General features: G+C 32.7%; 1 protein-coding gene across 1 annotated transcript in view; it reads left to right on the forward strand.

Annotated features, from left to right (window-relative positions):
* Positions 1 to 24,497, forward strand: part of LOC143058894 (prolow-density lipoprotein receptor-related protein 1-like) — a 93,139-nt gene that overhangs the window by 23,166 nt on the left and 45,476 nt on the right. Inside the window, exons 22-33 of the mRNA XM_076232372.1 lie at positions 475 to 604; positions 1,788 to 2,066; positions 4,134 to 4,264; positions 11,113 to 11,235; positions 13,073 to 13,300; positions 16,907 to 17,102; positions 17,807 to 18,011; positions 18,847 to 19,039; positions 20,135 to 20,395; positions 20,720 to 20,947; positions 22,379 to 22,531; positions 24,109 to 24,216. Of these exons, the coding sequence (XP_076088487.1) occupies positions 475 to 604; positions 1,788 to 2,066; positions 4,134 to 4,264; positions 11,113 to 11,235; positions 13,073 to 13,300; positions 16,907 to 17,102; positions 17,807 to 18,011; positions 18,847 to 19,039; positions 20,135 to 20,395; positions 20,720 to 20,947; positions 22,379 to 22,531; positions 24,109 to 24,216 (2,235 nt within the window). The remainder of the gene's footprint in view (positions 1 to 474; positions 605 to 1,787; positions 2,067 to 4,133; positions 4,265 to 11,112; positions 11,236 to 13,072; positions 13,301 to 16,906; positions 17,103 to 17,806; positions 18,012 to 18,846; positions 19,040 to 20,134; positions 20,396 to 20,719; positions 20,948 to 22,378; positions 22,532 to 24,108; positions 24,217 to 24,497) is intronic.

Genomic DNA, 24,497 nt, shown 5'->3' on the forward strand with positions numbered 1-24,497 from the left:
AACAGTTTATTTTTAACTTCTAGTTGTTGTTATTTAAAGTCTCAGTATTCAAAGAAACCTGTTTAATGAAATACTTTGATTTTTTTATGCCCCATTATTATGCCCCAATAATGGGCATTATGTTTTCTGGTCTGCGCGTTAGTTCGTCCGTCCGTCCGTCCGTCCGTCCATCTGTCTGTCTGTCCATTTGTCTGTTTGTTCGTTTGTCCATCTGTCCCGCTTCAGGTTAAAGTTTTTGGTTAAGGTAGTTTTTGATGAAGTGGAAGTCCAATCAACTTGAAACTTTGTACAATGTTCACTATGATATGATCTTTCTAATTTTAATGCCAAATTAGAGACTTTACCCCATTTTCACGGTCCACTGAACATAGAAAATGATAGTGTGGATGGGGCATCTGTGTACTATGGACACATTCTTGTGAGTTTGTGTTTTATCAGTACAATGTACCATAAATAATATGTTTTCTGTTACAGGTAATGTGTACTGGGTCGATGAAGGTCATGATGTTATAGAAGTGGTCAAATTAGACAGTAATTTACGTTATGTCATTGTTCACGGAGAGAGAGAAAATCCAAAGGAGATTGTCATTGATCCTGTGAATGGGTAAGTCATTAAAATCTGTATTGAAATGTTTTTTATTACATGATGTCAGTTTGACAGCAATCCAACAACATGATCAACAAAAAAAGAAACATAGAGTTTATATAAGGATGTACTTAGGTGAGGTTTTGGAACTCGTGGCAAATGTTCGGACTCCTTGGTGTATTTCCATACAATACAAGGTAAAATATTTTGCCCCATAACACCCATTTATTTTTTCATATAAGACTTAATAGCTCATGAAAGGTCATTTACCAAAATTTTAGAAGATTGTTGATTTTCTTTCTTTTGTTTTGAGACCCAAATGATACCAATGCAAATATATGTAAAAGTCCGAGTCAGCCTTTTCCCGCCATATTTTAAATCTCAAATATCTCGAAAAGGAGGTCCATGACCTATGGATATTTTTAGCTTATTTTTATTTTTAACTCATGCTCTACCGGCTAATAGTATCAATTTTAAATTCTTGATTTATTAATTTTCACCTCACCTCACCTAAGTACATCCATAAGAATAAGATGTGGTGTAATTGCTGATAGACCAACTCCCCAGTAGAAAACAAAATGATGTAGAAAATAAAAAATATAGGTCACCACATGGCTTTCAACAATGAACATAACCTATACTACAAGGCAAGCTATAATAGGCACCAAAATGTCAAATGTAACACACTGCACAAAAACAAAAACAAATGACTAATGCCCTGATTTATGTACAACACTTGAAGGGAAAAACATACTGTGGATTCATTAATATTCGTTTGATACCAATTTTCATGGATTTCGTGGGTACAGGGAAACCACGAATTTAAATATTTAACGAAATACAAATGTTCTAAAGGATTATATGCAGACTTTGCCAAAACCACGAATTCAAATATCCACGAACATGCAAGTTTCCCTCAATCCACGAAAATTGGTACCCACGAAAATAAATGAATCCACAGTATATGACAAACAGCAACAAACGACAACCACTAAATCACAAAAACAAACATCAAAAACAATTTGAAAAATGCTTAACTCAACAGTTATATACAAAACACACATTTGTTATTAACTTTACACTGTTTTACACCATTTGACAAATTTTTTCAATACTTTAAGAAGTTTTAACATAAACTCCACAAATTTTTTTTTTTTAATGGGTTATTTATTATTATTAAAAAAGTTATTAACAATTTCAGGTATATATACTGGATAAACTATGCTGATCAGAAATATTCAATTAAGCAAGGTCGAATGGATGGCTCGCAGCAAAAGGAGTTGGTGATTACATCAGAAATGGAACCTAAACATTTAACGATAGACTACCATGATAATTGTCTATATTGGTGGGATGCTGTCAGTACAAGAATCATCAGATACAATATCAATGATGTTAAACTGGATAATTCAAGTTTGCCGAAAGTTGACTCTTGTGTTGGATTAACTGTGTATCAGGACCATATTTATTGGGCTCAACTGTAAGTACTGTAGGTTGCATTTAAGGTGGTACCCAACACCTTCACTAAAATTAATTTGGCTCGTTTAATTTTCATAACATTTTGACAAAGTATTTACTTTGACCCTTTGACAAAAATATAAAAAATTTCAAAAAATTTTAACTAACCATTTAATCAGAAAAAATACACTGGTTATATAGCAGTTTGACAAACACTAATTTTGATCACTGAGAAGCTTAGTATTCCCTTAACAACGCAACGTAATTAAAACGTTTAGCTGATTTTACAGAGTTATCTCCCTGTAGTGTTAGGTACCACCTTAAAGACAAAAATAAAGACAATGCAATTTCTCTTTCTCCCTTTACAGCTAAAACTATACCACTATAAAACTATAACGATGAAGTTTCGTTAAAAATTATATTCTAGAATGCAAAGTTGATATGCACTTTTTTTGTTTAAAGGTCAAAACATAGGTCTGTGCTGCATATTTTCAACATTTATATGACCATAACTTTTAAGAGTTTAAACTTATACTAAAATTCTGCACTACCCCTCACTTCACTTTAGGTCTTTCTTTGAATTTCACAGCCTACCATGTGCATTTATACTGGTTACATTCTTAAGTTATCTCTCTTTGAGATGAAATATAGAGATTGTATGTCCAAACCTAAAAAAAATATCTAGGAATATTATATATCTCCCCATAAGGGGCGTAGCTTGAGAAACAGAGATTGTATCTCAGTACCTAAAAAAAATATCTAGGAATATAACATATCTCCCCATAAGGGGCATAGCTTGAGAAACATAGAGATTGTATCTCGGAACCTAAAAAAAATATCTAGGAATATTATATATCTCCACAAAAGGGGCGTAGCTTGAGAAACATAGAGATTGTATCTCAGAACATAAAAAAAATATCTAGGAATATTATATATATCCCCAAAAGGGGCGTATCTTTAGAAACAGAGATTGTATCTCGGAACCTAAAAAAAATATATCTAGGAATAATATATATCTCCCCAAAAGGGGCGTAGCTTGAGAAACATAGAGATTGTATCTCAGAACCTAAAAAAAATATCTAGGAATAATATATATCTCCCCAAAAGGGGCGTAGCTTGAGAAACATAGAGATTGTATCTCGGAACCTAAAAAAAATATCTAGGAATAATATATATCTCCCCTAAAGGGGCGTAGCTTGAGAATCATAGAGATTGTATCTCAGTACCTAAAAAAAATATCTAGGAATAATATATATCTCCCTAAAAGGGGCGTTGTTTGAGAAACATAGAGATTGTATCTCGGAACCTAAAAAAAATATCTAGGAATATTATATATCTCCCCCAAAAGGGGCTTAGCTTGAGAAACAGCTGTATTTACAAAGTACAACCATTAATGATGAGATACTGTGGATTCATTAACATTCTTTGGATACCAATCTACATGGATATCGTGGGTACTTTGGAACACAAACTTAAATGTACAACAAATTTCAAATTTTCTACAGTCATGAATGCAGACTTTTCCAAAAACCACCATTTGAAATATCCACAAAAATGCAAGTTTTCCTCAATCCATGAAAATTAATACCCATGAAAAATAAATGAATCCACAGTACTGTCAAAGAATTATAAATATATAGTCAAACATATATAGGCATATTTGATATTAACATCAGATCTATTTTGAGAATGACTCAATAGAAAGGTTTCATATTTGGTCAGGGCTATTCCAGAAAAAAATGTATGGGGGGTTGGAAGGCAGTTTTTGTCAGCACCCGCCACCCAGACAATTGTAATTGAGAATTATAGTGCATTATAGTGTGAAAAGTTGCTCTGATACCCATCACCCATGTATTATTAATACAATGTGCCTTCCAACCCCCCCCCCCCCCCCCCCCCCCCCCCATACTGGAATAGCCCTCAGCAGATTGATGCTGATGCGTGAGTGCTTTTCAAATCCATCAGAAGAGACAAATCTTCTATTTTTCTCTATTTTGAAAAATGTTATTTTAATTTTTGACTGACATAAGGTAAAAATAAGATTTTCACAATGATTTACTCTCTTAATAAATAATTGTTTTTGTTATAGAGTGAACAAAAATAGTACAATTAAATTTGCTGACAAGCATGATGGAAGTGATGTACAAATACTGCGAGAGAACTTGGGACTACAGATCACAGACATTAAGGCATTTGACAAAAGTCTACAGGGACCTTCAGGTGAGTACACCCTTAAATAGCATGATAAAAAGACTTTAGAAATGATATTGATTGATTAGTGTTAAACTTCACTTTCGACACTATTGTGAATTTCATAGCGGTCAGTTTTCATCGTGGAAGAAGCCAGTGTGTTTCAGTAGGATAAATGACTGTCTTAGTCAATTAAGGTTGGAGTCAAGTGCACCTGCCATGAATCAGATTTGAACTTGCAACCTTAGCTTGACTGGCCAATGTTTGACTACTTTGACCACTTGGCCACCAAGGCCTGTAGAAATAATATGATCAAATCTTAGTAAAAGTTTTAAATGGAATTAAATGTTAACTTTTAGTTTCCAATAGTTAGTGAATGTAATCTTTGCCTTTTTGGTGCCTTACTTTCTATCTTACTAGATTGTCATATACTGATCTAGAACGGTTTTTTATTGTGACCTACATGGCACGCTTAAGTGAATTCCTAGGTTTTCAATATAAAAGCATCTAGGCATCATATAGATACATCTTCCTTTTAATATGACCGCAAAAATTAAAAAAATTTTGGCCGTATATTGGTATGACGTTGGCGTCGTCGTTGTCCGAATACTTTTAGTTTTCGCACTCTAACTTTAGTAAAAGTGAATAGAAATCTATGAAATTTTAACACAATGTTTATGACCACAAAAGGAAGGTTGGGATTGATTTTGGGAGTTTTGGTCCCAACATTTTAGGAATTAAGGGCCAAAAAGGGCCCAAATAAGCATTTTCTTGGTTTTCGCACTATAACTTTAGTTTAAGTAAATAGAAATCTATGAAATTTTGACACAAGGTTTATGACCACAAATGGAAGGTTGGGATTGATTTTGGGATTTTTGGTTCCAACAGTTTAGGTAGCAATACACAGTTAGGAGTTTAGTTTCGCATTTTGGCCCCTGTGGATTATAAAAATAGGAAAGTTATTGTGTAATAAAATCATTTTTAGACAGATGAGTGCTAATTTAGTCTTCAAAGATGGTTTATAAGTTCATCATGATTATTTTTTACATGTTTTATGGGCTGTTTTCTATTTGACCATCCGTATTTTCATAGCTAGACCGGCCATCGGTCCAGAAATTAATGTACTGTTTACAAACACTCTTTTTCTACGCGAAGTTTTTGACGCAATTTTACAAAAAAATGAGATGAAAGACATATGATTTTCATTGGATTTGCTGAATGATATATGTACACAGTTTCAGAAAAGGTATTACTTCAAATGATTGAAATTCTACTTTTAGCCAAATTTTGGGGAAATATGTGACATCTTTCCTCCCCTTTTTGCAATATTTTATAACAAATAAATGCAGATTGTTGCCATGGATACACCAAAAAGAAATTATATTTTACCATTTTATATACTGGATATAAAATCTATGGAAGATTCTGATTACATACATATGCCCATATATGACACAAACAGTAAGCTTGATATTGCAAGAAAGCAATGAAAGGGGGATGGTAAAATTCATAAGGGCAAATTTTAGTATTTTTTTCCTAACTGTTTATTGCTACCGGCATACTTACCAAGCTCAGAATTGTATAATTTAAGACTTTTCATGCCACAAATCTATTGATATTTAGATTCTAAATCAACTTCTGAGTAAATGAAGTGTTTAAGAATGACAATATATGTCAATTTTATTGTTTACAGTCCTTAGCAACCAAAATTAGACATTTTGACACAAGGCTTATATTTGTACTCTATCGGCTTAACTCTTGCTTCTGATGGATTGGGCTGCATGTAGTAGCCTAAGTATTGAACGCGTTGTTTTTTTTTCTTGCGAATATATCAAATTATTGTTTTTATCAAGATTTCATGTTACATTTTGGCATATATTAAATGTATAGATAAATCAGATGTAAGAAATTGATTCCCTATCACCAAGTTTTTTAATCAAGTCTTTGGTATGCAATAAGCATAAAGATTAACATTTTTATGCTTGAAATTGCTAAATGTTATACAATGTTGCATCATCAGAGATCTTATTAAGATATTCAACATTAAAAAACTGACAAAAGAGGTGCAGTTTTTAAGATTTGGCTAAAAATTGAGGTAGAGACAAGATTTTACACTTTGACTTGGCACCTTTCTTTAAAATCAGTTTTTGTCACGTTTCAGTGTCAACTGCTAACCTTCATAAAATATTCATTACTCAACCAATTTTCAAAAATAAAAGGCCATTTTACTCGTATTAGCTAGCAGAACTCAGGAAATAAGTTAAAAGAGAGAATTTGAAAAAAATATTTACTATTAAGGTAGCAATACACAGTTAGGAGTTTAGTTTCGCATTTTGGTCCCTGTGGATTTTTAAAATAGGAAAGTTATTGTGTAATAAAAATCATTTTTAGACAGATGAGTGCTAATTTAGTCTTCAAAGATGGTTTATAAGTTCATCAAGATTATTTTTTACATGTTTTATGGGCTGTTTTCTGTTTGACCATCCGTATTTTCATAGCTAGACCGGCCATCGGTCCAGAAATTAATGTACTGTTTACAAACACTCTTTTTCTACGCGAAGTTTTTGACGCAATTTTACAAAAAAATGAGATGAAAGACATATGATTTTCATTGGATTTGCTGAATGATATATGTACACAGTTTCAGAAAAGGTATTACTTCAAATGATTGAAATTCTACTTTTAGCCAAATTTTGTGGAAATATGTGACATCTTTCCCCTTCTTTTTGCAATATTTTATAACAAATAAATGCAGATTGTTGCCATGGATACACCAAAAAGAAATTATATTTTACCATTTTATATACTGGATATAAAATCTATGGAAGATTCTGATTACATACATATGCCCATATATGACACAAACAGTAAGCTTGATATTGCAAGAAAGCAATGAAAGGGGGATGGTAAAATTCATAAGGGCAAATTTTAGTATTTTTTCCTAACTGTTTATTGCTACCTTAGGAATGAGGGGCCAAAAAAGGGCCCAAATAAGCATTATTCTTGGTTTTCGCACAATAACTTTAGAATAAGAAAATAGAAATCAATGAAATTTAAACACAAGGTTTATGACCACAAAAGGATGGTTGGGATTGATTTTGGGAGTTGAGGTCCCAACAGTTTAGGAATTAGGGGCCAAAAAGGGGCTCAAATGAGCATTTTTCTTGGTTTTCGCACCATAACTTTAGTATAAGTAAATAGAAATCTATGAAATTTAAACACAAGGTTTATGTCCATAAAAGGAAGGTTGGGATTGATTTTGGGAGTTGAGGTCCCAACAGTTTAGGAATAAGGGGCCCAAAGGGTCCAAAATTAAACTTTGTTTGATTTTATCTAAAATTGAATAATTGGGGTTTCTTTGATATGCCGAATCTAACTGTGTATGTAGATTCTTAATTTTTGTTCCGTTTCCAAATTGGTCTACATTAAGGTCCAAAGGGTCCAAAATTAAACCTAGTTTGATTTTAACAAAAATTGAATTCTTGGGCTTCTTTGATATGCTGAATCTAAAAATGTACTTAGATTTTTTATTATTGGCCCAGTTTTCAAATTGGTCCAAATCGGGGTCCAAAATTAAACTTAGTTTGATTTCATCAAAAATTGAATAATTGGGGTTCTTTGATATGCCAAATCTAACTGTGTATGTAGATTCTTAATTTTTGGTCCCGTTTTCAAATTGGTCTACATTAAAGTCCAAAGGGTCCAAAATTAAACTAAGTTTGATTTTAACAAAAATTGAATTCTTGGGCTTCTTTGATATGCTGAATCTAAACATGTACTTAGATTTTTGATTATGGGCCCAGTTTTCAAGTTGGTCCAAATCAGGATCCAAAATTATTATATTAAGTATTGTGCAATAGCAAGAAATTTTCAATTGCACAGTATTCAGCAATAGGAAGAAATCTTCAATTGCACAGTATTGTGCAATAGCAAGAAATTTTCAATTGCACAGTATTGCGCAATAGCAAGAAATCTTCAATTGCACAGTATTGCGCAATAGTAAGAAATATCTAATTGCACAATATTGTGCAATAGCAAGACATTTTCAATTGGAGTTATCTTTCTTTGTCCAGAATAGTAGTTCAATCAACTTAAGTCATTGTTTTATACAATATACAATGTATATTCACTTTTACTACCAACTGATAAATTAAAACAATCTTTACCATTCAGTGATAACAAGCACTTTTTTATACGACCGCAAAATTTGAAAAATTTTTCGTCGTATATTGCTATTACGTTGGCGTCGTCGTCGTCGTCGTCCGAATACTTTTAGTTTTCGCACTCTAACTTTAGTAAAACTGAATAGAAATCTATGAAATTTTAACACAAGGTTTATGACCACAAAAGGAAGGTTGGGATTGATTTTGGGAGTTTTGGTCCAAACATTTTAGGAATTAGGGGCCAAAAAGGGCCCAAATAAGCATTTTCTTGGTTTTCGCACTATAACTTTAGTTTAAGTTAATAGAAATCTATGAAATTTTGACACAAAGTTTATGACCACAAAAGAAAGGTTGGGATTGATTTTGGGAGTTTTGGTTTTAATAGTTTAGGAATTAGGGGCCAAAAAAGGGCCCAAATAAGCATTATTCTTGGTTTTCGCACAATAACTTTAGTTTAAGTAAATAGAAATCAATGAAATTGAAACACAATGTTTATGACCACAAAAGGAAGGTTGGTATTGATTTTGGGAGTTGAGGTCCCAACAGTTTAGGAATTAGGGGCCAAAAAGGGACCCAAATAAGCATTTTTCTTGGTTTTCGCACCATAACTTTAGTATAAGTAAATAGAAATGTATGAAATTTAAACACAAGGTTTATGACCATAAAAAGAAGGTTGGTATTGATTTTGGGAGTTTTGGTCCCAACAGTTTAGGAATAAAGGGCCCAAAGGGTCCAAAATTAAACTTTGTTTTATTTCATCAAAAATTGAATAATTGGGGTTCTTTGATATGCCAAATCTAACTGTGTATGTAGATTCTTAATTTTTGGTCCCGTTTTCAAATTGGTCTACATTAAGGTCCAAAGGGTCCAAAATTAAACTTAGTTTGATTTTAACAAAAATTGAATCCTTGGGGTTCTTTGATATGCTGAATCTAAAAATGTACTTAGATTTTTGATTATTGGCCCAGTTTTCAAGTTGGTCCAAATCGGGGTCCAAAATTAAACTTTGTTTGATTTCATCAAAAATTGAATAATTGGGGTTCTTTGATATGCCAAATCTAACTGTGTATGTAGATTCTTATTTGTTGGTCCCGTTTTAAAATTGGTCTACATTAAAGTCCAAAGGGTCCAAAATTAACTTAGTTTGATTTTAACAAAAATTGAATTCTTGGGCCTCTTTGATATGCTGAATCTAAACATGTACTTAGATTTTTTATTATGGGCCCAGTTTTCAAGTTGGTCCAAATCAGGATCCAAAATTATTATATTAAGTATTGTGCAATAGCAAGAAATTTTTAATTGCACAGTATTCAGCAATAGCAAGAAATCTTCAATTGCACAGTATTGTGCAATAGCAAGAAATTTTCAATTGCACAGTATTCAGCAATAGCAAGAAATCTTCAATTGCACAGTATTGTGCAATAGCAAGAAATCTTCAATTGCACAGTATTGTGCAATAGCAAATATTTTCAATTGCACAGTATTGGACAATAGCAAGAAATATCTAATTGCACAATATTGTGCAATAGCAAGAAATTCCAATTGGATTTCAATTGGAGTTATCTTTCTTTGTCCAGAATAGTAGTTGAATCAACTTAAATCATTGTTTTATACAATATACAATGTATATTCACTTTTACTACCAACTGATAGATTAAAACAATCTTTACCATTCAGTAATAACAAGCACTTTTTTTACATTTTAATATTTTATGATGTATTTAAATGAGTAGTTATTGTTGCAAACTTCATTAGAAATTTGAATTGAGATCAGTTTTGAAATAAGGGAAAGGGGGATGTGAAAAAAAAATTGGGGGGTCAATTTTTTTCATTTCAGATTTCATAAATAAAAAGAAAATTTCTTCAAATATTTTTTTGAGAGGATTAATATTCAACAGCATAGTGAATTGCTCAAAGGCAAAATTTTTTGTTTAAGTTCATTAGACCACATTCATTCTGTGTCAGAAACCTATGCTGTGTCAACTATTTAATCACAATCCAAATTTAGAGCTGAATCCAGCTTGAATGTTGTGTCCATACTTGCCCCAACCGTTCAGGGTTCAACCTCTGCGGTCGTATAATGCTGCGCCCTGCGAAGCAACTGGTTTACATTTTAATATTTTATGATGTATTTAAATGAGTAGTTATTGTTGCAAACTCCATTAGAAATTTGAATTGAGATCAGTTTTGGAAAAAGGGAAAGGGGAATGTGAAAAAAAAATTTGGGGGGGGGGGGGGGGCGGGGTGTTCAATTTTTTTCATTTCAGATTTCATAAATAAAAAGAAAATTTCTTCAAACATATTTTGAGAGGATTAATATTCAACAGCATAGTGAATTCCACAAAGGCAATACAAAAATTTTAAATTCATTAAACCACATTCATTCTGTGTCAGAAACCTATGATGTGTCAACGATTTAATCACAATCCAAATTTAGAGCTGAATCCAGCCTGAATGTTGTGTCCATACTTGCCCTAACCGTTCAGGGTTCAACCTCTGCGGTTGTATAAAGCTGCGCCCTGCGGAGCACCTGGTTTGAACTTTGTAGAATCAAATACTTGTGGTAGTGATCTAAATAGAAGTTTGCAGTCCGTGCTTATAAGGACTACATTGTAAAGTACTGAACTTTTTTTTATTTTGACCTATATATCATGCTTGAATGATTTCATAGTTTTTCAATATAGAAACATCACCTTGTTTTTTTTAATTTTGTAGAGTCAAATCCTTGTGGTGGTGGTCTGAATGGAAGTTGCCAACAGCTGTGTTTCTATACTGGTGGGAGTATGCCATCATGTGCCTGTTCTTATAGCAAACTGGCAAAAGATGGAACTTGTGAAGGTAAGAAATGTTCACATATATATTGGTGGGAGTATGCCATCATGTGCCTGTTCTTATAGCAAACTGGCAAAAGATGGAACTTGTGAAGGTAAGAAATGTTCACATATATATTGGTGGGAGTATGCCATCATGTTCCTGTTCTTATAGCAAACTGGCAAAAGATGGAACTTGTGAAGGTAAGAAATGTTCACATATATATATTTATTTTTTTCAAATACCAAAAAATATCATTAAGTGTTACCATTGTTGGTCTGTACATCCTTGCCTATGAATGCCCAAAATTGGTTTTGGTTCTCTAACTTTAGTTTGCCATATCAAAATGTTATGAAACTTATACACAACACTTATTTCCACAAAAACAGATCAAGTTTAGATTTGGATGAGGTCATATTTACTGCCCCTTTTATGCCTCCAGGGAAAGGGGGGAGTCCCATGGACACATTCTCCAGTTTTTTAAATAGATTTTTCTTCTTCTTGTAAAAAAGAAATAAATAAAGAAATTAGAAAAGAAATAAATAAAGAAATTAGAAATAACCAATATGAATTGATCATCTCCCATTGCACATTGCAAATGCATTATTAATTTATGATGTGGTTTGATTAACAAAGATACAAATATCCACCAGAGACAAAAGATGTTAACAATATACACGAAAATGCTGTTACAAGCATTGGCGGATCCAGGGGGGGGCTGTTTTGGGGGTTGGAACCCCCTTTTTTTGGGGGCCGATCAATGCATTTGAATGGGGACATATAGCTGGAACCCCCCTCCCCCACTTTATCCTGGGTTGGGAACCCCCCCTTTTATAAAATGTCTGTATCCGCCCCTGACAAGTAATAACATTTCTAACTCTATCTTCTTTCACATTTAAAGTTGATCTGTTGACCATAGATTGATTCAAACTACAGTAAACTACATCTTTCGGTGTTTACGTTAGACTATTTTAAGATAGAATCAAAGCATTCACATTTGACTTAAGTTGATCTAAAGTGAACAGATCTAGTTTAAATCAATATAAATGTCCGAGTGTGAATGGGTCTAATATGTATTACCTATTGATAAAACATGGATTGTATACAGACCTTGAAGTATACAAAACAATATGAAAGAAAAAAATATTTAGTATGCGATAAATGAACTCTAGAATCTATTTCCTCTGTTGAAATAACTAATTGTGTACTATTTTCACCAATTTTGAATTATATATTTCCAAGCTTTCTCTATGCAAAGCATAGACTTTGTCATAACTTTATATGTGGAGAGTATCAGTAAGTGAGCTTTTCTTGCTGTACGTCCAGTTTTGATATAGAACATTTAATGAATGGCTATTATCTATTTTGAATTTATTGAACCATAAAACTAATTTTTGACTCTTCACATTGAATAATCTGCGAAGCAGATTATGTAAAATGTGAAGAGTCAAAAATGAGTTTTATGGTTCAATAAAATCAAAATAAAAATTAATTTGTATCAAAAATAAGGCTTAAAGAACGTTTTATATTATTTATATTAACAATAACAATGTACACACATGTTAGCGTATGAATACACAATGTCAGAGTGGGCGTGTCGCCATCAAAATTGACAACATTGAAAATAAAACTAATAATTTTAACCAATCAGAAAACAGTAAATACACCAAATTTATTTATTTGAAAATAAAAAACAATAGTGCAAGACTCTAAAAGTAGTCTATGGTAGGATTGCCAATGAGACAGCTCTTTACTAGAGACCCAATGACACAAAAATTTACAACTATAAGGTTGTTAAAAAATCACCCTTGTTGTTGTTTTTAAGATAAAAGTATCTATTATTTATCTCATGATTTTTTTGTAGATCATGATGCCTTTTTGCTGTATTCTAAAGTGACATCTATTGAGAGTACACACATGGATGGTGGTATCCAGAGACCACTGTGGAAGATTGAAAACGAAAATCATATGAAAAATGTTATTGGCATGACTGTTGATGTGGTCAACAAACGTCTATTCTTCAGCGATATTCAACGTGGAGATATTCAATACGTTTATTTTAATGGCACAGAATTTACTGTTGTAGTCGATTGTAAGTACTGCGAACAAAATTATGTTTTATACAACACCCAAATGTTTCGTAAGTGGTATTAATTTTGAAGATGTTCAATACGTTCATTTTAATGGCATAGAATTTACTGTTGTAGTTGATTCTAAGTATTGCGAACAAAATTATGTTTTATACAACACCCAAATGTTTCGTTAGTGGTATTAATTTTGAAGATGTTCAATACGTTCATTTTAATGGCACAGAATTTACTGTTGTAGTCGATTGTAAGTATTGCGAACAAAATTATGTTTTATACAACACCCAAATGTTTCGTTAGTGGTATTAATTTTGAAGATGTTCAATACGTTCATTTTAATGGCACAGAATTTACTGTTGTAATAGATTGTAAGTATTGCGAACAAAATTATGTTTTATACAACACCCAAATGTTTCGTAAGTGGTATTAATTTTGAAGATGTTCAATACGTTCATTTTAATGGCACAGAATTTACTGTTGTAATCGATTGTAAGTATTGCGAACAAAATTATATTTTATACAACACCTAAATGTTTCGTAAGTGGTATTAATTTTGAAGGTGTTCAATACGTTCATTTTAATGGCACAGAATTTACTGTTGTAGTCGATTGTAAGTATTGCGAACAAAATTATGTTTTATACAACACCCAAATGTTTCGTTAGTGGTATTAATTTTGAAGATGTTCAATACGTTCATTTTAATGGCATAGAATTTACTGTTGTAGTTGATTCTAAGTATTGCGAACAAAATTATGTTTTATACAACACCCAAATGTTTCGTAAGTGGTATTAATTTTGAAGATGTTCAATACGTTCATTTTAATGGCACAGAATTTACTGTTGTAGTCGATTGTAAGTATTGCGAACAAAATTATGTTTTATACAACACCCAAATGTTTCGTTAGTGGTATTAATTTTGAAGATGTTCAATACGTTCATTTTAATGGCACAGAATTTACTGTTGTAATAGATTGTAAGTATTGCGAACAAAATTATGTTTTATACAACACCCAAATGTTTCGTAAGTGGTATTAATTTTGAAGATGTTCAATACGTTCATTTTAATGGCACAGAATTTACTGTTGTAATCGATTGTAAGTATTGCGAACAAAATTATATTTTATACAACACCTAAATGTTTCGTAAGTGGTATTAATTTTGAAGATGTTCAATACGTTCATTTTAATGGCACAGAATTTACTGTTGTAGTCGATTGTAAGTATTGCGAACAAAATTATGTTTTATACAACACCCAAATGTTTCGTTAGTGGTATTAATTTTGAAGATGTTCAATACGTTCATTTTAATGGCACAGAATTTAATGTTGTAATAGATTGTAAGTATTGCGAACAAAATTATGTTTTATACAACACCCAAATGTTTCATTAGTGGTATTAATTTTGAAGATGTTCAATACGTTCATTTTAATGGCACAGAATTTAATGTTGTAATCGATTGTAAGTATTGCGAACAAAATTATATTTTATACAACACCCAAATGTTTCGTAAGTGGTATTAATTTTGAAGATGTTCAATACATTCATTTTAATGGCACAGAATTTACTGTTGTAGTCGATTGTAAGTATTGCGAACAAAATTATGTTTTATACAACACCCAAATGTTTCGTTAGTGGTATTAATTTTGAAGATGTTCAATACGTTCATTTTAATGGCACAGAATTTAATGTTGTAATAGATTGTAAGTATTGCGAACAAAATTATGTTTTATACAACACCCAAATGTTTCATTAGTGGTATTAATTTTGAAGATGTTCAATACGTTCATTTTAATGGCACAGAATTTAATGTTGTAATCGATTGTAAGTATTGCGAACAAAATTATGTTTTATACAACACCCAAATGTTTCGTAAGTGGTATTAATTTTGAAGATATTCAATACGTTCATTTTAATGGCACAGAATTTACTGTTGTAGTCGATTGTAAGTATTGCGAACAAAATTATGTTTTATACAACACCCAAATGTTACGTTAGTTGTATTAATTTTGAAGATGTTCAATACGTTCATTTTAATGGCACAGAATTTAATGTTGTAATAGATTGTAAGTATTGCGAACAAAATTATGTTTTATACAACACCCAAATGTTTCGTTAGTGGTATTAATTTTGAAGATATTCAATACGTTCATTTTAATGGCACAGAATTTACTGTTGTAGTCGATTGTAAGTATTGCGAACAAAATTATGTTTTATACAACACCCAAATGTTACGTTAGTTGTATTAATTTTGAAGATGTTCAATACGTTCATTTTAATGGCACAGAATTTACTGTTGTAATCGATTGTAAGTATTGCGAACAAAATTATGTTTTATACAACACCCAAATGTTTCGTAAATGGTATTAATTTTGAAGATATTCAATACGTTCATTTTAATGGCACAGAATTTACTGTTGTAATAGATTGTAAGTATTGCGAACAAAATTATGTTTTATACAACACCCAAATGTTTCGTAAGTGGTATTAATTTTGAAGATGTTCAATACGTTCATTTTAATGGCCAGAATTTACTGTTGTAATCGATTGTAAGTATTAAAGACAAAATTATTTTTCATGCTAAAAACAAATGCTTCATAAGTGGTATTGAGTTTGGAGATGTTCAACATGTTGATTTTGATAGCACAAAATTGAATGTATAAATTGATTAAAAGTACTAAAGACAGGTGTATGCTTTATACAACAAGTGTCTGTTCTTTGGTAATTTTAAGCATGGAGATATTCAACATGTTGTTTTTGATGGCACAAAGTTGACTCTAGAAATGACTGTAAGTACTGAAAAAAATTGAGAATGGAAATGGGGAATGTGCCAAAGAGACAACAACCCGACCATAGAAAAAAAACAACAGCAGAAGGTCACCAACAGGTCTTCAATGTAGCGAGAAATTCCCACACCCGGAGGCGTCCTTCAGCTGGCCCCTTAACAAATATATACTAGTTCAGTGAAGAACACTTATATACAGGTTAAAGTGGATTCATTTATTTTTGTTGAGATCAAGTTTTAAAGGATTAAAAACAATGGAATTTTCATGGATATTTGATTTCATTGTTTGTCTGAAATCTGCAAGCCGGTAGAAAGATTTCACTTTGTAGAACATTTGAATTCAAGCCTTACCTTTAACCATGGAATCCATGAATATTGATCTCCTGCAAATATCACCAAATTCTACTGTACAATAAAATAGTTGAGATCTCACAAACATGTTTAACCCCGCCGCATTTTTGCGCCTGTCCCAAGTCAGGAGCCTCTGGCCTTTGTTAGTCTTGTATTATTTTGATTTTAGTTTCTTGTGTACAATTTGGAAATTAGTATGGCGTTCATTATCACTGAACTAGTATATATTTGTTTAGAGGCCAGCTGAAGGACGCCTCTGGGTGTGGGAATTTCTCGCTACATTGAAGACCTGTTGGTGACCTTCTGCTGTTGTTTTTTTCTATGGTCAAGTTGTTGTCTCTTTGGCACATTCCCCATTTCCATTCTCAATTTTAATTACTCTTTTTAGTTAAGGAATTTGATAAAAGATATGTTCAGCATACCATTTGATTCTTTTGGGGGTAAAAATATGTCACATACTATTCTTTTGTGTATTTTAGCCGTCGGTTCAGCTGAAGGATTAGCATACATGCATGATGAAGATAACCCATACTTGTATTACACAAGTTACACTAACTCATCTATTTGTCGTGTACCATTAATAAGCAACGGAACAAAGGCAGGCCCTGTACAGCCTGTTGTACAACTAGGAGCTAGTGATCACCCAAGGGCCATTGTACTGGACGAATGCACAAGGTATGCATTATAATAGTTCTGTAATGTTGTACCCTGCAAATTATAAAATATCAGAGTTTAAATCACTTATTACATTCATAAAAATTAACATTTAAAGATGAAACATTAGTAAGCAAGAAGCTTTATCCAAATAAATAAATAGAATCTCAGGTAAAATTGTCAAAGAAAGTTTTTCCACATTTCCATCTTTGAAGAAAATGGTAATAAAATTGAGAAAGGAAATGGTGAATATGTCAAAGCGACAACCACCCGACCATAGAGCAAACAACAGACGAAGGCAACCAATGGGTCTTCAATGTAGCGAGAATTCCCGCACCCGTAGGTGTTAAAACAATTTTGAGAAATTAGTTGGAAATGAATTAAAGGATTTTGACTTGATTATAAGAAAAGAATTTAATTATGAATAAAAATGGGTTAAAAGCAGCCTTATTTTTTGCATGGGAAATGTTAGTTGCTTTTCATATGTAATCAGTTATGCCATCATATTCACCATTAAGTCAGATTTGGTGCTGTGCCCTTCAAAGTTTGCAAACAGTGTAGTTGTCTAAAATGTAACCAAAATAACTGTTGTATTTTTGAAGATTAAGAAATCACTAGTTTGAAAGATCAATCCAGATTTGTGTGTCTTCATTTTCAGTAAGCAGTTGTGTCACTAAACCTTTTTCTTTTAGTAGTATTGTATTTTAACATTGAATGTATTACAGGAGGATGTTTTGGACAAATTGGAATGACTTGTCGCCAAGAATACAAAGGTCAACAATGGATGGTTGGGATGTGGTATCAATAATAACAGAGGATATCCGAACACCAAACGGTTTGGCCATAGACCACAAAGCACAGCGCCTGTACTGGTCTGATGCAAGATTAGATAAAATTGAGAGATCTGATTTTGATGGAAAAAATCGTGAGGTCAGTTAAAAGGCGGTCATTTAGAAATGTGCATTTACACATGAAATGTTATAGACAAGGTTTTACATGTATACACAATGAGTTTTAAAGCTAGATGAGCCTCACTGTCACAGAGATGACATCCAAATTTCTTTTAATGGTTTACTTTACAAATTGTGACTTGTTTTAATGGTTTACTTTTACAAATTGTGACTTGTATGGAGAGATATCTAATTGTCACTCATTCCACATCATTTTATACCTAGGACTATATGCTGTAACATTGCCTTGATAATTCTGCAATTGCTTATTTATTGTATGTTGAAACGAATGTCAATCTTCGAGGTATTCATTCCAAGCATTCCCTAAAACTTAATAGGGGCCTCATTTCATTTCACACTGCATGGTTTGAAGTGTTTTTAATTTGATGCAAACTGAGAACCTAATATTTTTTGAGGCTTATGTAAAATTGAGAATGGAAATGGGGAATATGTCAAAGACACAACAACCCAACCAACGACCATGTAACAGCTGAAGGCTACCAATTTGTCTTAAACACAGTGAAAGTTGGGCCTCAGCTGGTCCCTAAAATAAAAAGTTCAGTGATAATGAATGTCATAGTAAACCCTGAAAGATATAAATGAAAAAAAAAATCAAAAAAATCATACAAGACTAGCAAGGCCAGAGGCTCCTGACCTAGGACAGGCTAGTAAATGTGTGGGTTAAACATGTTGAGTGAGATCTCAACCCTCCCCCTTTACCTCTAGCCAATGAAGAAAAAACAAACACACAGCAATACCCACAATAAAACTCAGTTTAAAAGAAGTCTGAATATACATGTATTTGTTTATTACAGGTTATAATTACCACACTCCCCCAGCATTCCTTTGGTCTGACCATTTATGGAGATTATATATATTGGACTGACTGGATGTTGAGAGCTGTTGCCAGAGTCAATAAATATGATGGGAACATTCATTCTGTGCTTCGAGACAAGCTAGACAGACAGCCTATGGGACTTGCCGTCTATGCTAAAGATGCGGAAGTTTGTAAGTAAAAAAACAGTGAAATCCAATTTAATGTTTGTTGCCCCCATAGACATCACTAACTCAGTGGTCAGTGGTCTAAGAAGTTCTTCTACTGTAATCACTAGCCAGTTGAAACTGAAGTTGTGAGTTCTAACCTTTCACTCTGTGGATGCACTCATCTCTAATCTTGATTGACTAGAATTGTCAGTTTTCCTATCGAATGTCATGGTTTTCTCTGGGCACTACAGCTTCCTATCGAATGTCATGGTTTTCTCTGGGCACTACAGCTTCCTATCGATTGTCATGGTTTTCTCTGGGCACTACAGCTTCCTATCGAATGTCATGGTTTTCTCTGGGCACTACAGCTTCCTATCGAATGTCATGGTTTTCTCTGGGCACTACAGCTTCCTATCGAATGTCATGGTTTTCTCTGGGCACTACAGCTTCCTATCGAATGTCATGGTTTTCTCTGGGCACTACAGCTTCCTATCGAATGTCATGGTTTTCTCTGGGCACTACAGCTTCCTTTATTAATAAAAACTGTCTGCCACTAAAGAGTCCAAAGGTGGTGTTAAAACACCAACAATCAATGTTATTTAACATGAAATATCACTGATTTTCTTTAAATTTTCTATTGAAAGGATTTGATTGATTTAGACAAATTTGGAATCCATTTAAATTGGTTACCAGGAACAGTAATGAATCCACAGTAATTAATTACAAATAAGACTCGAAAGCTCCAAAAAGAAAAACTGGATTCATTGATTTTTTGTGGGTACCTATTTCTTAGACTGGATTTTAATAAAAGATAGTTTCTTTTGTTGGATTATCAAAACTGTTGTAAGATAATAATACTTCTGCTCAAATATCTATCATCAATTTATATGAGTTTACAAGTTCATGTATCACTTAGTTCTTGAGTACTATGAGTACTTCAATACTAGCTTTCTCAAATTTACATCCCAAATATTATTATTACATCAACCGTACCAATTTTACTGCACCAGATATGCATTTCAATAATTAATGCCTATTTATTAACCCTTGAGGCCAAAATATTTGAAAATCCTAAACTCTATTCAAACGTTGAAGAGCCAAATCATTTGTTTCTTGCAGGTTCACAAAATCCATGTTATGAGAATGCTTTTGGATGTTCTGATCTATGTCATGTGAAAGAAAATGGCCAAGCACACTGTACCTGTAGTGATGCTAAAAATGTACTGCTGCCTGATGGGAAAACTTGTGTATCAAAAGATGCCAGATGTTCAAAGACAGATTTTGTGTGCCACGACAAACAAAAGTGTATACCCAAAAGTGCTCTATGTGACAATGTTACCAATTGTTTAGATGGTAGTGATGAATTTCCAACTGTCTGCAGTAAGTTCATCTATATTTTTCTCTGTAAAGGTTTTTCTAAATAATTGGTGTGCTCAGTGGGTGACAAAGGGTGAGGGGATGTAGAGGGTGTATGTCCCCCCTTTTTGATTGGCAAATTTTTATTTATTTTACATTTCTCATGATAAATATGAATTTTAGAATAAAATCATCCAACAATGCGTTCACCTTGCAAATTTCATCAGTAATTTCTTAATTTACTGTATAAAACTTTTGTTTCAAATAAGTGCTTAAAAGTATTGATGAAACTGCCTTTACAATCCTCTACTGATATATTGAGTTATCATTTTGATTTTATGATCCCAGGAAAAATGCAATGTCCACCAGGAACATTCAAATGTGACAATGACAAATGTCTGGGACTCAAGCTTAGATGCAATGGTATCAATGAGTGTGGTGATTATTCTGACGAGTTCAACTGTACATGTGACACCGAGACAGAGTTCATGTGCAACGATAGAGCGTGTATTCAAAAGTCATTTGTCTGCGACAGAGATAAAGATTGCAGCGATCACTCAGATGAAATTAATTGTAGTAAGTTTATCTTCCTTTATCAGAGGGGGTATTAAGTGTTCCCTTTGTCCATCCATACGTTCCGAAATTGGTTTTTATGCCCTATTTATGGGCATTATGTTTTCTGGTCTGTTCGTCCCGCTTCAGGTTAAAGTTTTTGGTAGAGGTAGTTTTTGATGAAGTTGAAGTCCAATCAACTTGAAACTTAGTACACATGTTCCCTATGATATGATCTTTCTAATTTCAATGCCAAATTAGAGATTTCCCTCCATTTTCATGGTCCACTGAACATAGAACATGATAATGCAGATGGGGCATCCGTGTACTGGGGACACATTCTTGTTGTTCTTTAACTTTACTCTTACTTTAGTTTGCCTCAATCAAATTTTATGAAACTTATACACTATGCTTATTAACACAAAATACAGATCAACTTGGGGGTGTCAGTTTTACTGTTCTAGAGTTATGCCCCTTTACAACTGAAAAAAATTGCTGAATGTTTCTTTTTTGTTATTTAACTTAAGTTTGCCTCAACCAAATGTTATGAAACTTATACACAAAGCCTATACCATAAAACAAAGATCAAGTTCAAATTTGGGTGGCATTTCTTTTACCTTTCTGAGTTATACCCCTTTATAAAGTTATATAACGTTATATGCAAATGGTGGCATGATTTGTATCCCATGGACACATTCAATATTTATTTTCCTTTTATTTGCTCATTTATCTCGTTTGCTAAATTATGTGCCATCTTAGATAAATGTATGGAATGCAAAAATAAAAAAGAAAGAAAATTATCTCCCTTAGATATGATCACTTAAAAGAAGATTTGGTCTTCAAGACAGTATTTGATTTTACATGCATGTGACATATTGATTATTTTTGACACATGCACACAGCTATTTTATACACAATTTATATTCTTACTGACTGAAAACAAAGAGAAAACTTTACTGTAAAAAAACAAATAAGTATCTAAACATCTTATTTGTATGTTTTTTCCTGCTGATGGTTAATGGATTTCTCCTAACACTCTACTCCACCAATCAAAAATGGCCACACTGATTTAGTCATTATTTCAGGCCTTTCTGTCATATAACTTTACTCGGTATTTGGAGTACAAAATTAGTGATTGAAATAGCAAATCAAGTATTTTGATTAGTTGATTTTTGAATTTGGAGTATATTAAGGAGGTAGACCTAGGTTAAGGGAAATAACTCTTAAAATCATCAGTACGTTTGTGTCAACCATTTTCAAAAATATATTCTAAGCTTCTAGGATACATAGATTATTTCCAATCTGTTTCAGGTAAATGCTTAAAAAACATTGATGAAACTTGACTTTTACAAACGCATAACTGATTTAAAGAGTTATCTCCCTGAACCAAAGTCTACCCCCTTAAACACCAATAATCAATCAATCATATTTCTATGTTTATTTCTTTGATTTTAGATTTAACATGTGACATTGATTCATTCGGTGACACAAAGGAGACTGTGGTACCATGTAATACAACATCTCAGTGTATATTACATAGCTGGATCTGTGATGGCACCATTGACTGTTGGGACAGCAATGACGAGAAAAACTGTCCTGCAAGTGAAGGTATGTATAATTAAAGGTTTTATAGGGAATAATTGGCCTAGTTACAGTAAAAGTATGTATACATAATGGTTTAACGAAGGAAAAATGTCTTAGTAAAAGTAAAAGTATGTATACATAATGGTTTGATGGGGGAAAGCTGTCTTAGTAAAGGTAAAAGCGCATATGTATAATGGTTTGATAAAAACTGTTTTTTTTAATGCAAAACTATAGTCGCCGTCAGCTGAAATTCGTAGCGGTTATCGGTAAAAATAATCTAAACTATCAATCGCGTTCACTCGAGATATAGTTTTTCATATTCCATTCATAAATCGCAAAAAGAAAAACCACTACTGACCTACCTTTTAAGTGATCGCACTGTAATAATCCTGACCTTCACTTTTCATAGACGATTTTGAATGGTGGAATCAGCCATTGTTTTTACCGGAAGTGTTTCCGTGGAGTTCAATTTCATAAAATTTGCATAAAGCGCGGGAAACATTATCACATCAATGAAAGGAACATTTCAGGAAACTGCGTACAGTGACGAATGTCATATGTAAACAAATGATCCTCATAGAAACGAAGATGGCGGAATTACAATGGAAAATATTCTGGAAAATGTGAAGGTCAGGATTATTACAGTGCGATCACTTAAAAGGTAGGTCAGTAGTGGTTTTTCTAAATGCGATTTTTGAATGGAATGTAAAAAACTATATCTCGAGTAAACGCGATTGATAGTTTAGATTATTTTTACCGATAACCGCTACGAATTTCAGCTGACGGCGACTATAGGTGTATATATTAGAAATGGGAAGATAAGCTCAAAATGTTTAAGATAAATATGATTTATTACAATATGATATTCAATACATATACCCTACTTAACATATTTTTCACCATTTTGATTTAAAACTTTTGTATTGGGTCTTGTTCTTACAAAATTAGTTACCGCTACATTGATTTTTATGCTCAAATATGAGGCCGGATTGACTACAACGAAGGATTTAACCAAGATGATCCCAAGTTACACTGGACAACACCACACACATTGCCACTAATAATGCCATCTTTAGAAGCAGTAACAACAGCACTATCGATCTTGGAACCGCCAGATACATCATACCATACTTGATGCAAGGTGAAAGCAAAACGGTCAGCAGAACTGTAAATGTACAATAGGTAGAAGTTAGTCCGCAATATCTTTTGGATAGTCCGACTATAAAACCGAAATGAACTTGAAGAGACCTGAATTGAGCTGTCAACAAATTATTTTGGCTACCATTTGCAGGGACATGTGTTGCAACAGCATGTGTTACCAGTTGTGACTTCTGGCAATGATGCAGCCTGTTAGAACTAAGAAATGAATACTGTAAACTAATGTGAGGCTTTTATTATTGCAAAAAATGCGACAGAGATGTAAACGCAATAATTTAAACTCGCATTTTGAAATATTTTATATGGATGAAACAAGATTTTTCTCAAAACCGTAAAAATTAAAATTGCATTTATGTCTAAAATGACAAAATCGCAATAATAAATGCACGCAATAATTTTTGAATTTACATGTACAGTAGTAAATTGAATTTTTTATATTGTAGATTGTCCTGCTGGTAAATTCCGTTGTGACAGTGGCAGTTGTATACCAAATAGTTGGATGTGTGACACAGACAATGATTGTGGGGATAACTCAGATGAGAAAGATTGTAGTAAGTTATCTCCCTTGTTTAAGTTCTCTTTATAGTTATTTAGGTAGATTCACTGTAAACTGCCATCTGGGATTGTACAAAAGCAGTTCATAATAGGTCTTGGCCTAAATCTGCTAATTTTGAGACAAATTTACAATTTATATGTAAGACTATTTATTAGTATAAAGAAAAATAAGTAATTTATTGCTACATTAGTCCAAAATTTTTAAACAAAAACCAAATATTTTTTTAGAATCAATTTTTCAACTTTTAAGGGGAGATAAATCCTTGTAGTGCTTAAA

Source organism: Mytilus galloprovincialis, chromosome 14, assembly GCF_965363235.1.
Source record: "Mytilus galloprovincialis chromosome 14, xbMytGall1.hap1.1, whole genome shotgun sequence".
NCBI classification, from domain to species: domain Eukaryota; kingdom Metazoa; phylum Mollusca; class Bivalvia; order Mytilida; family Mytilidae; genus Mytilus; species Mytilus galloprovincialis.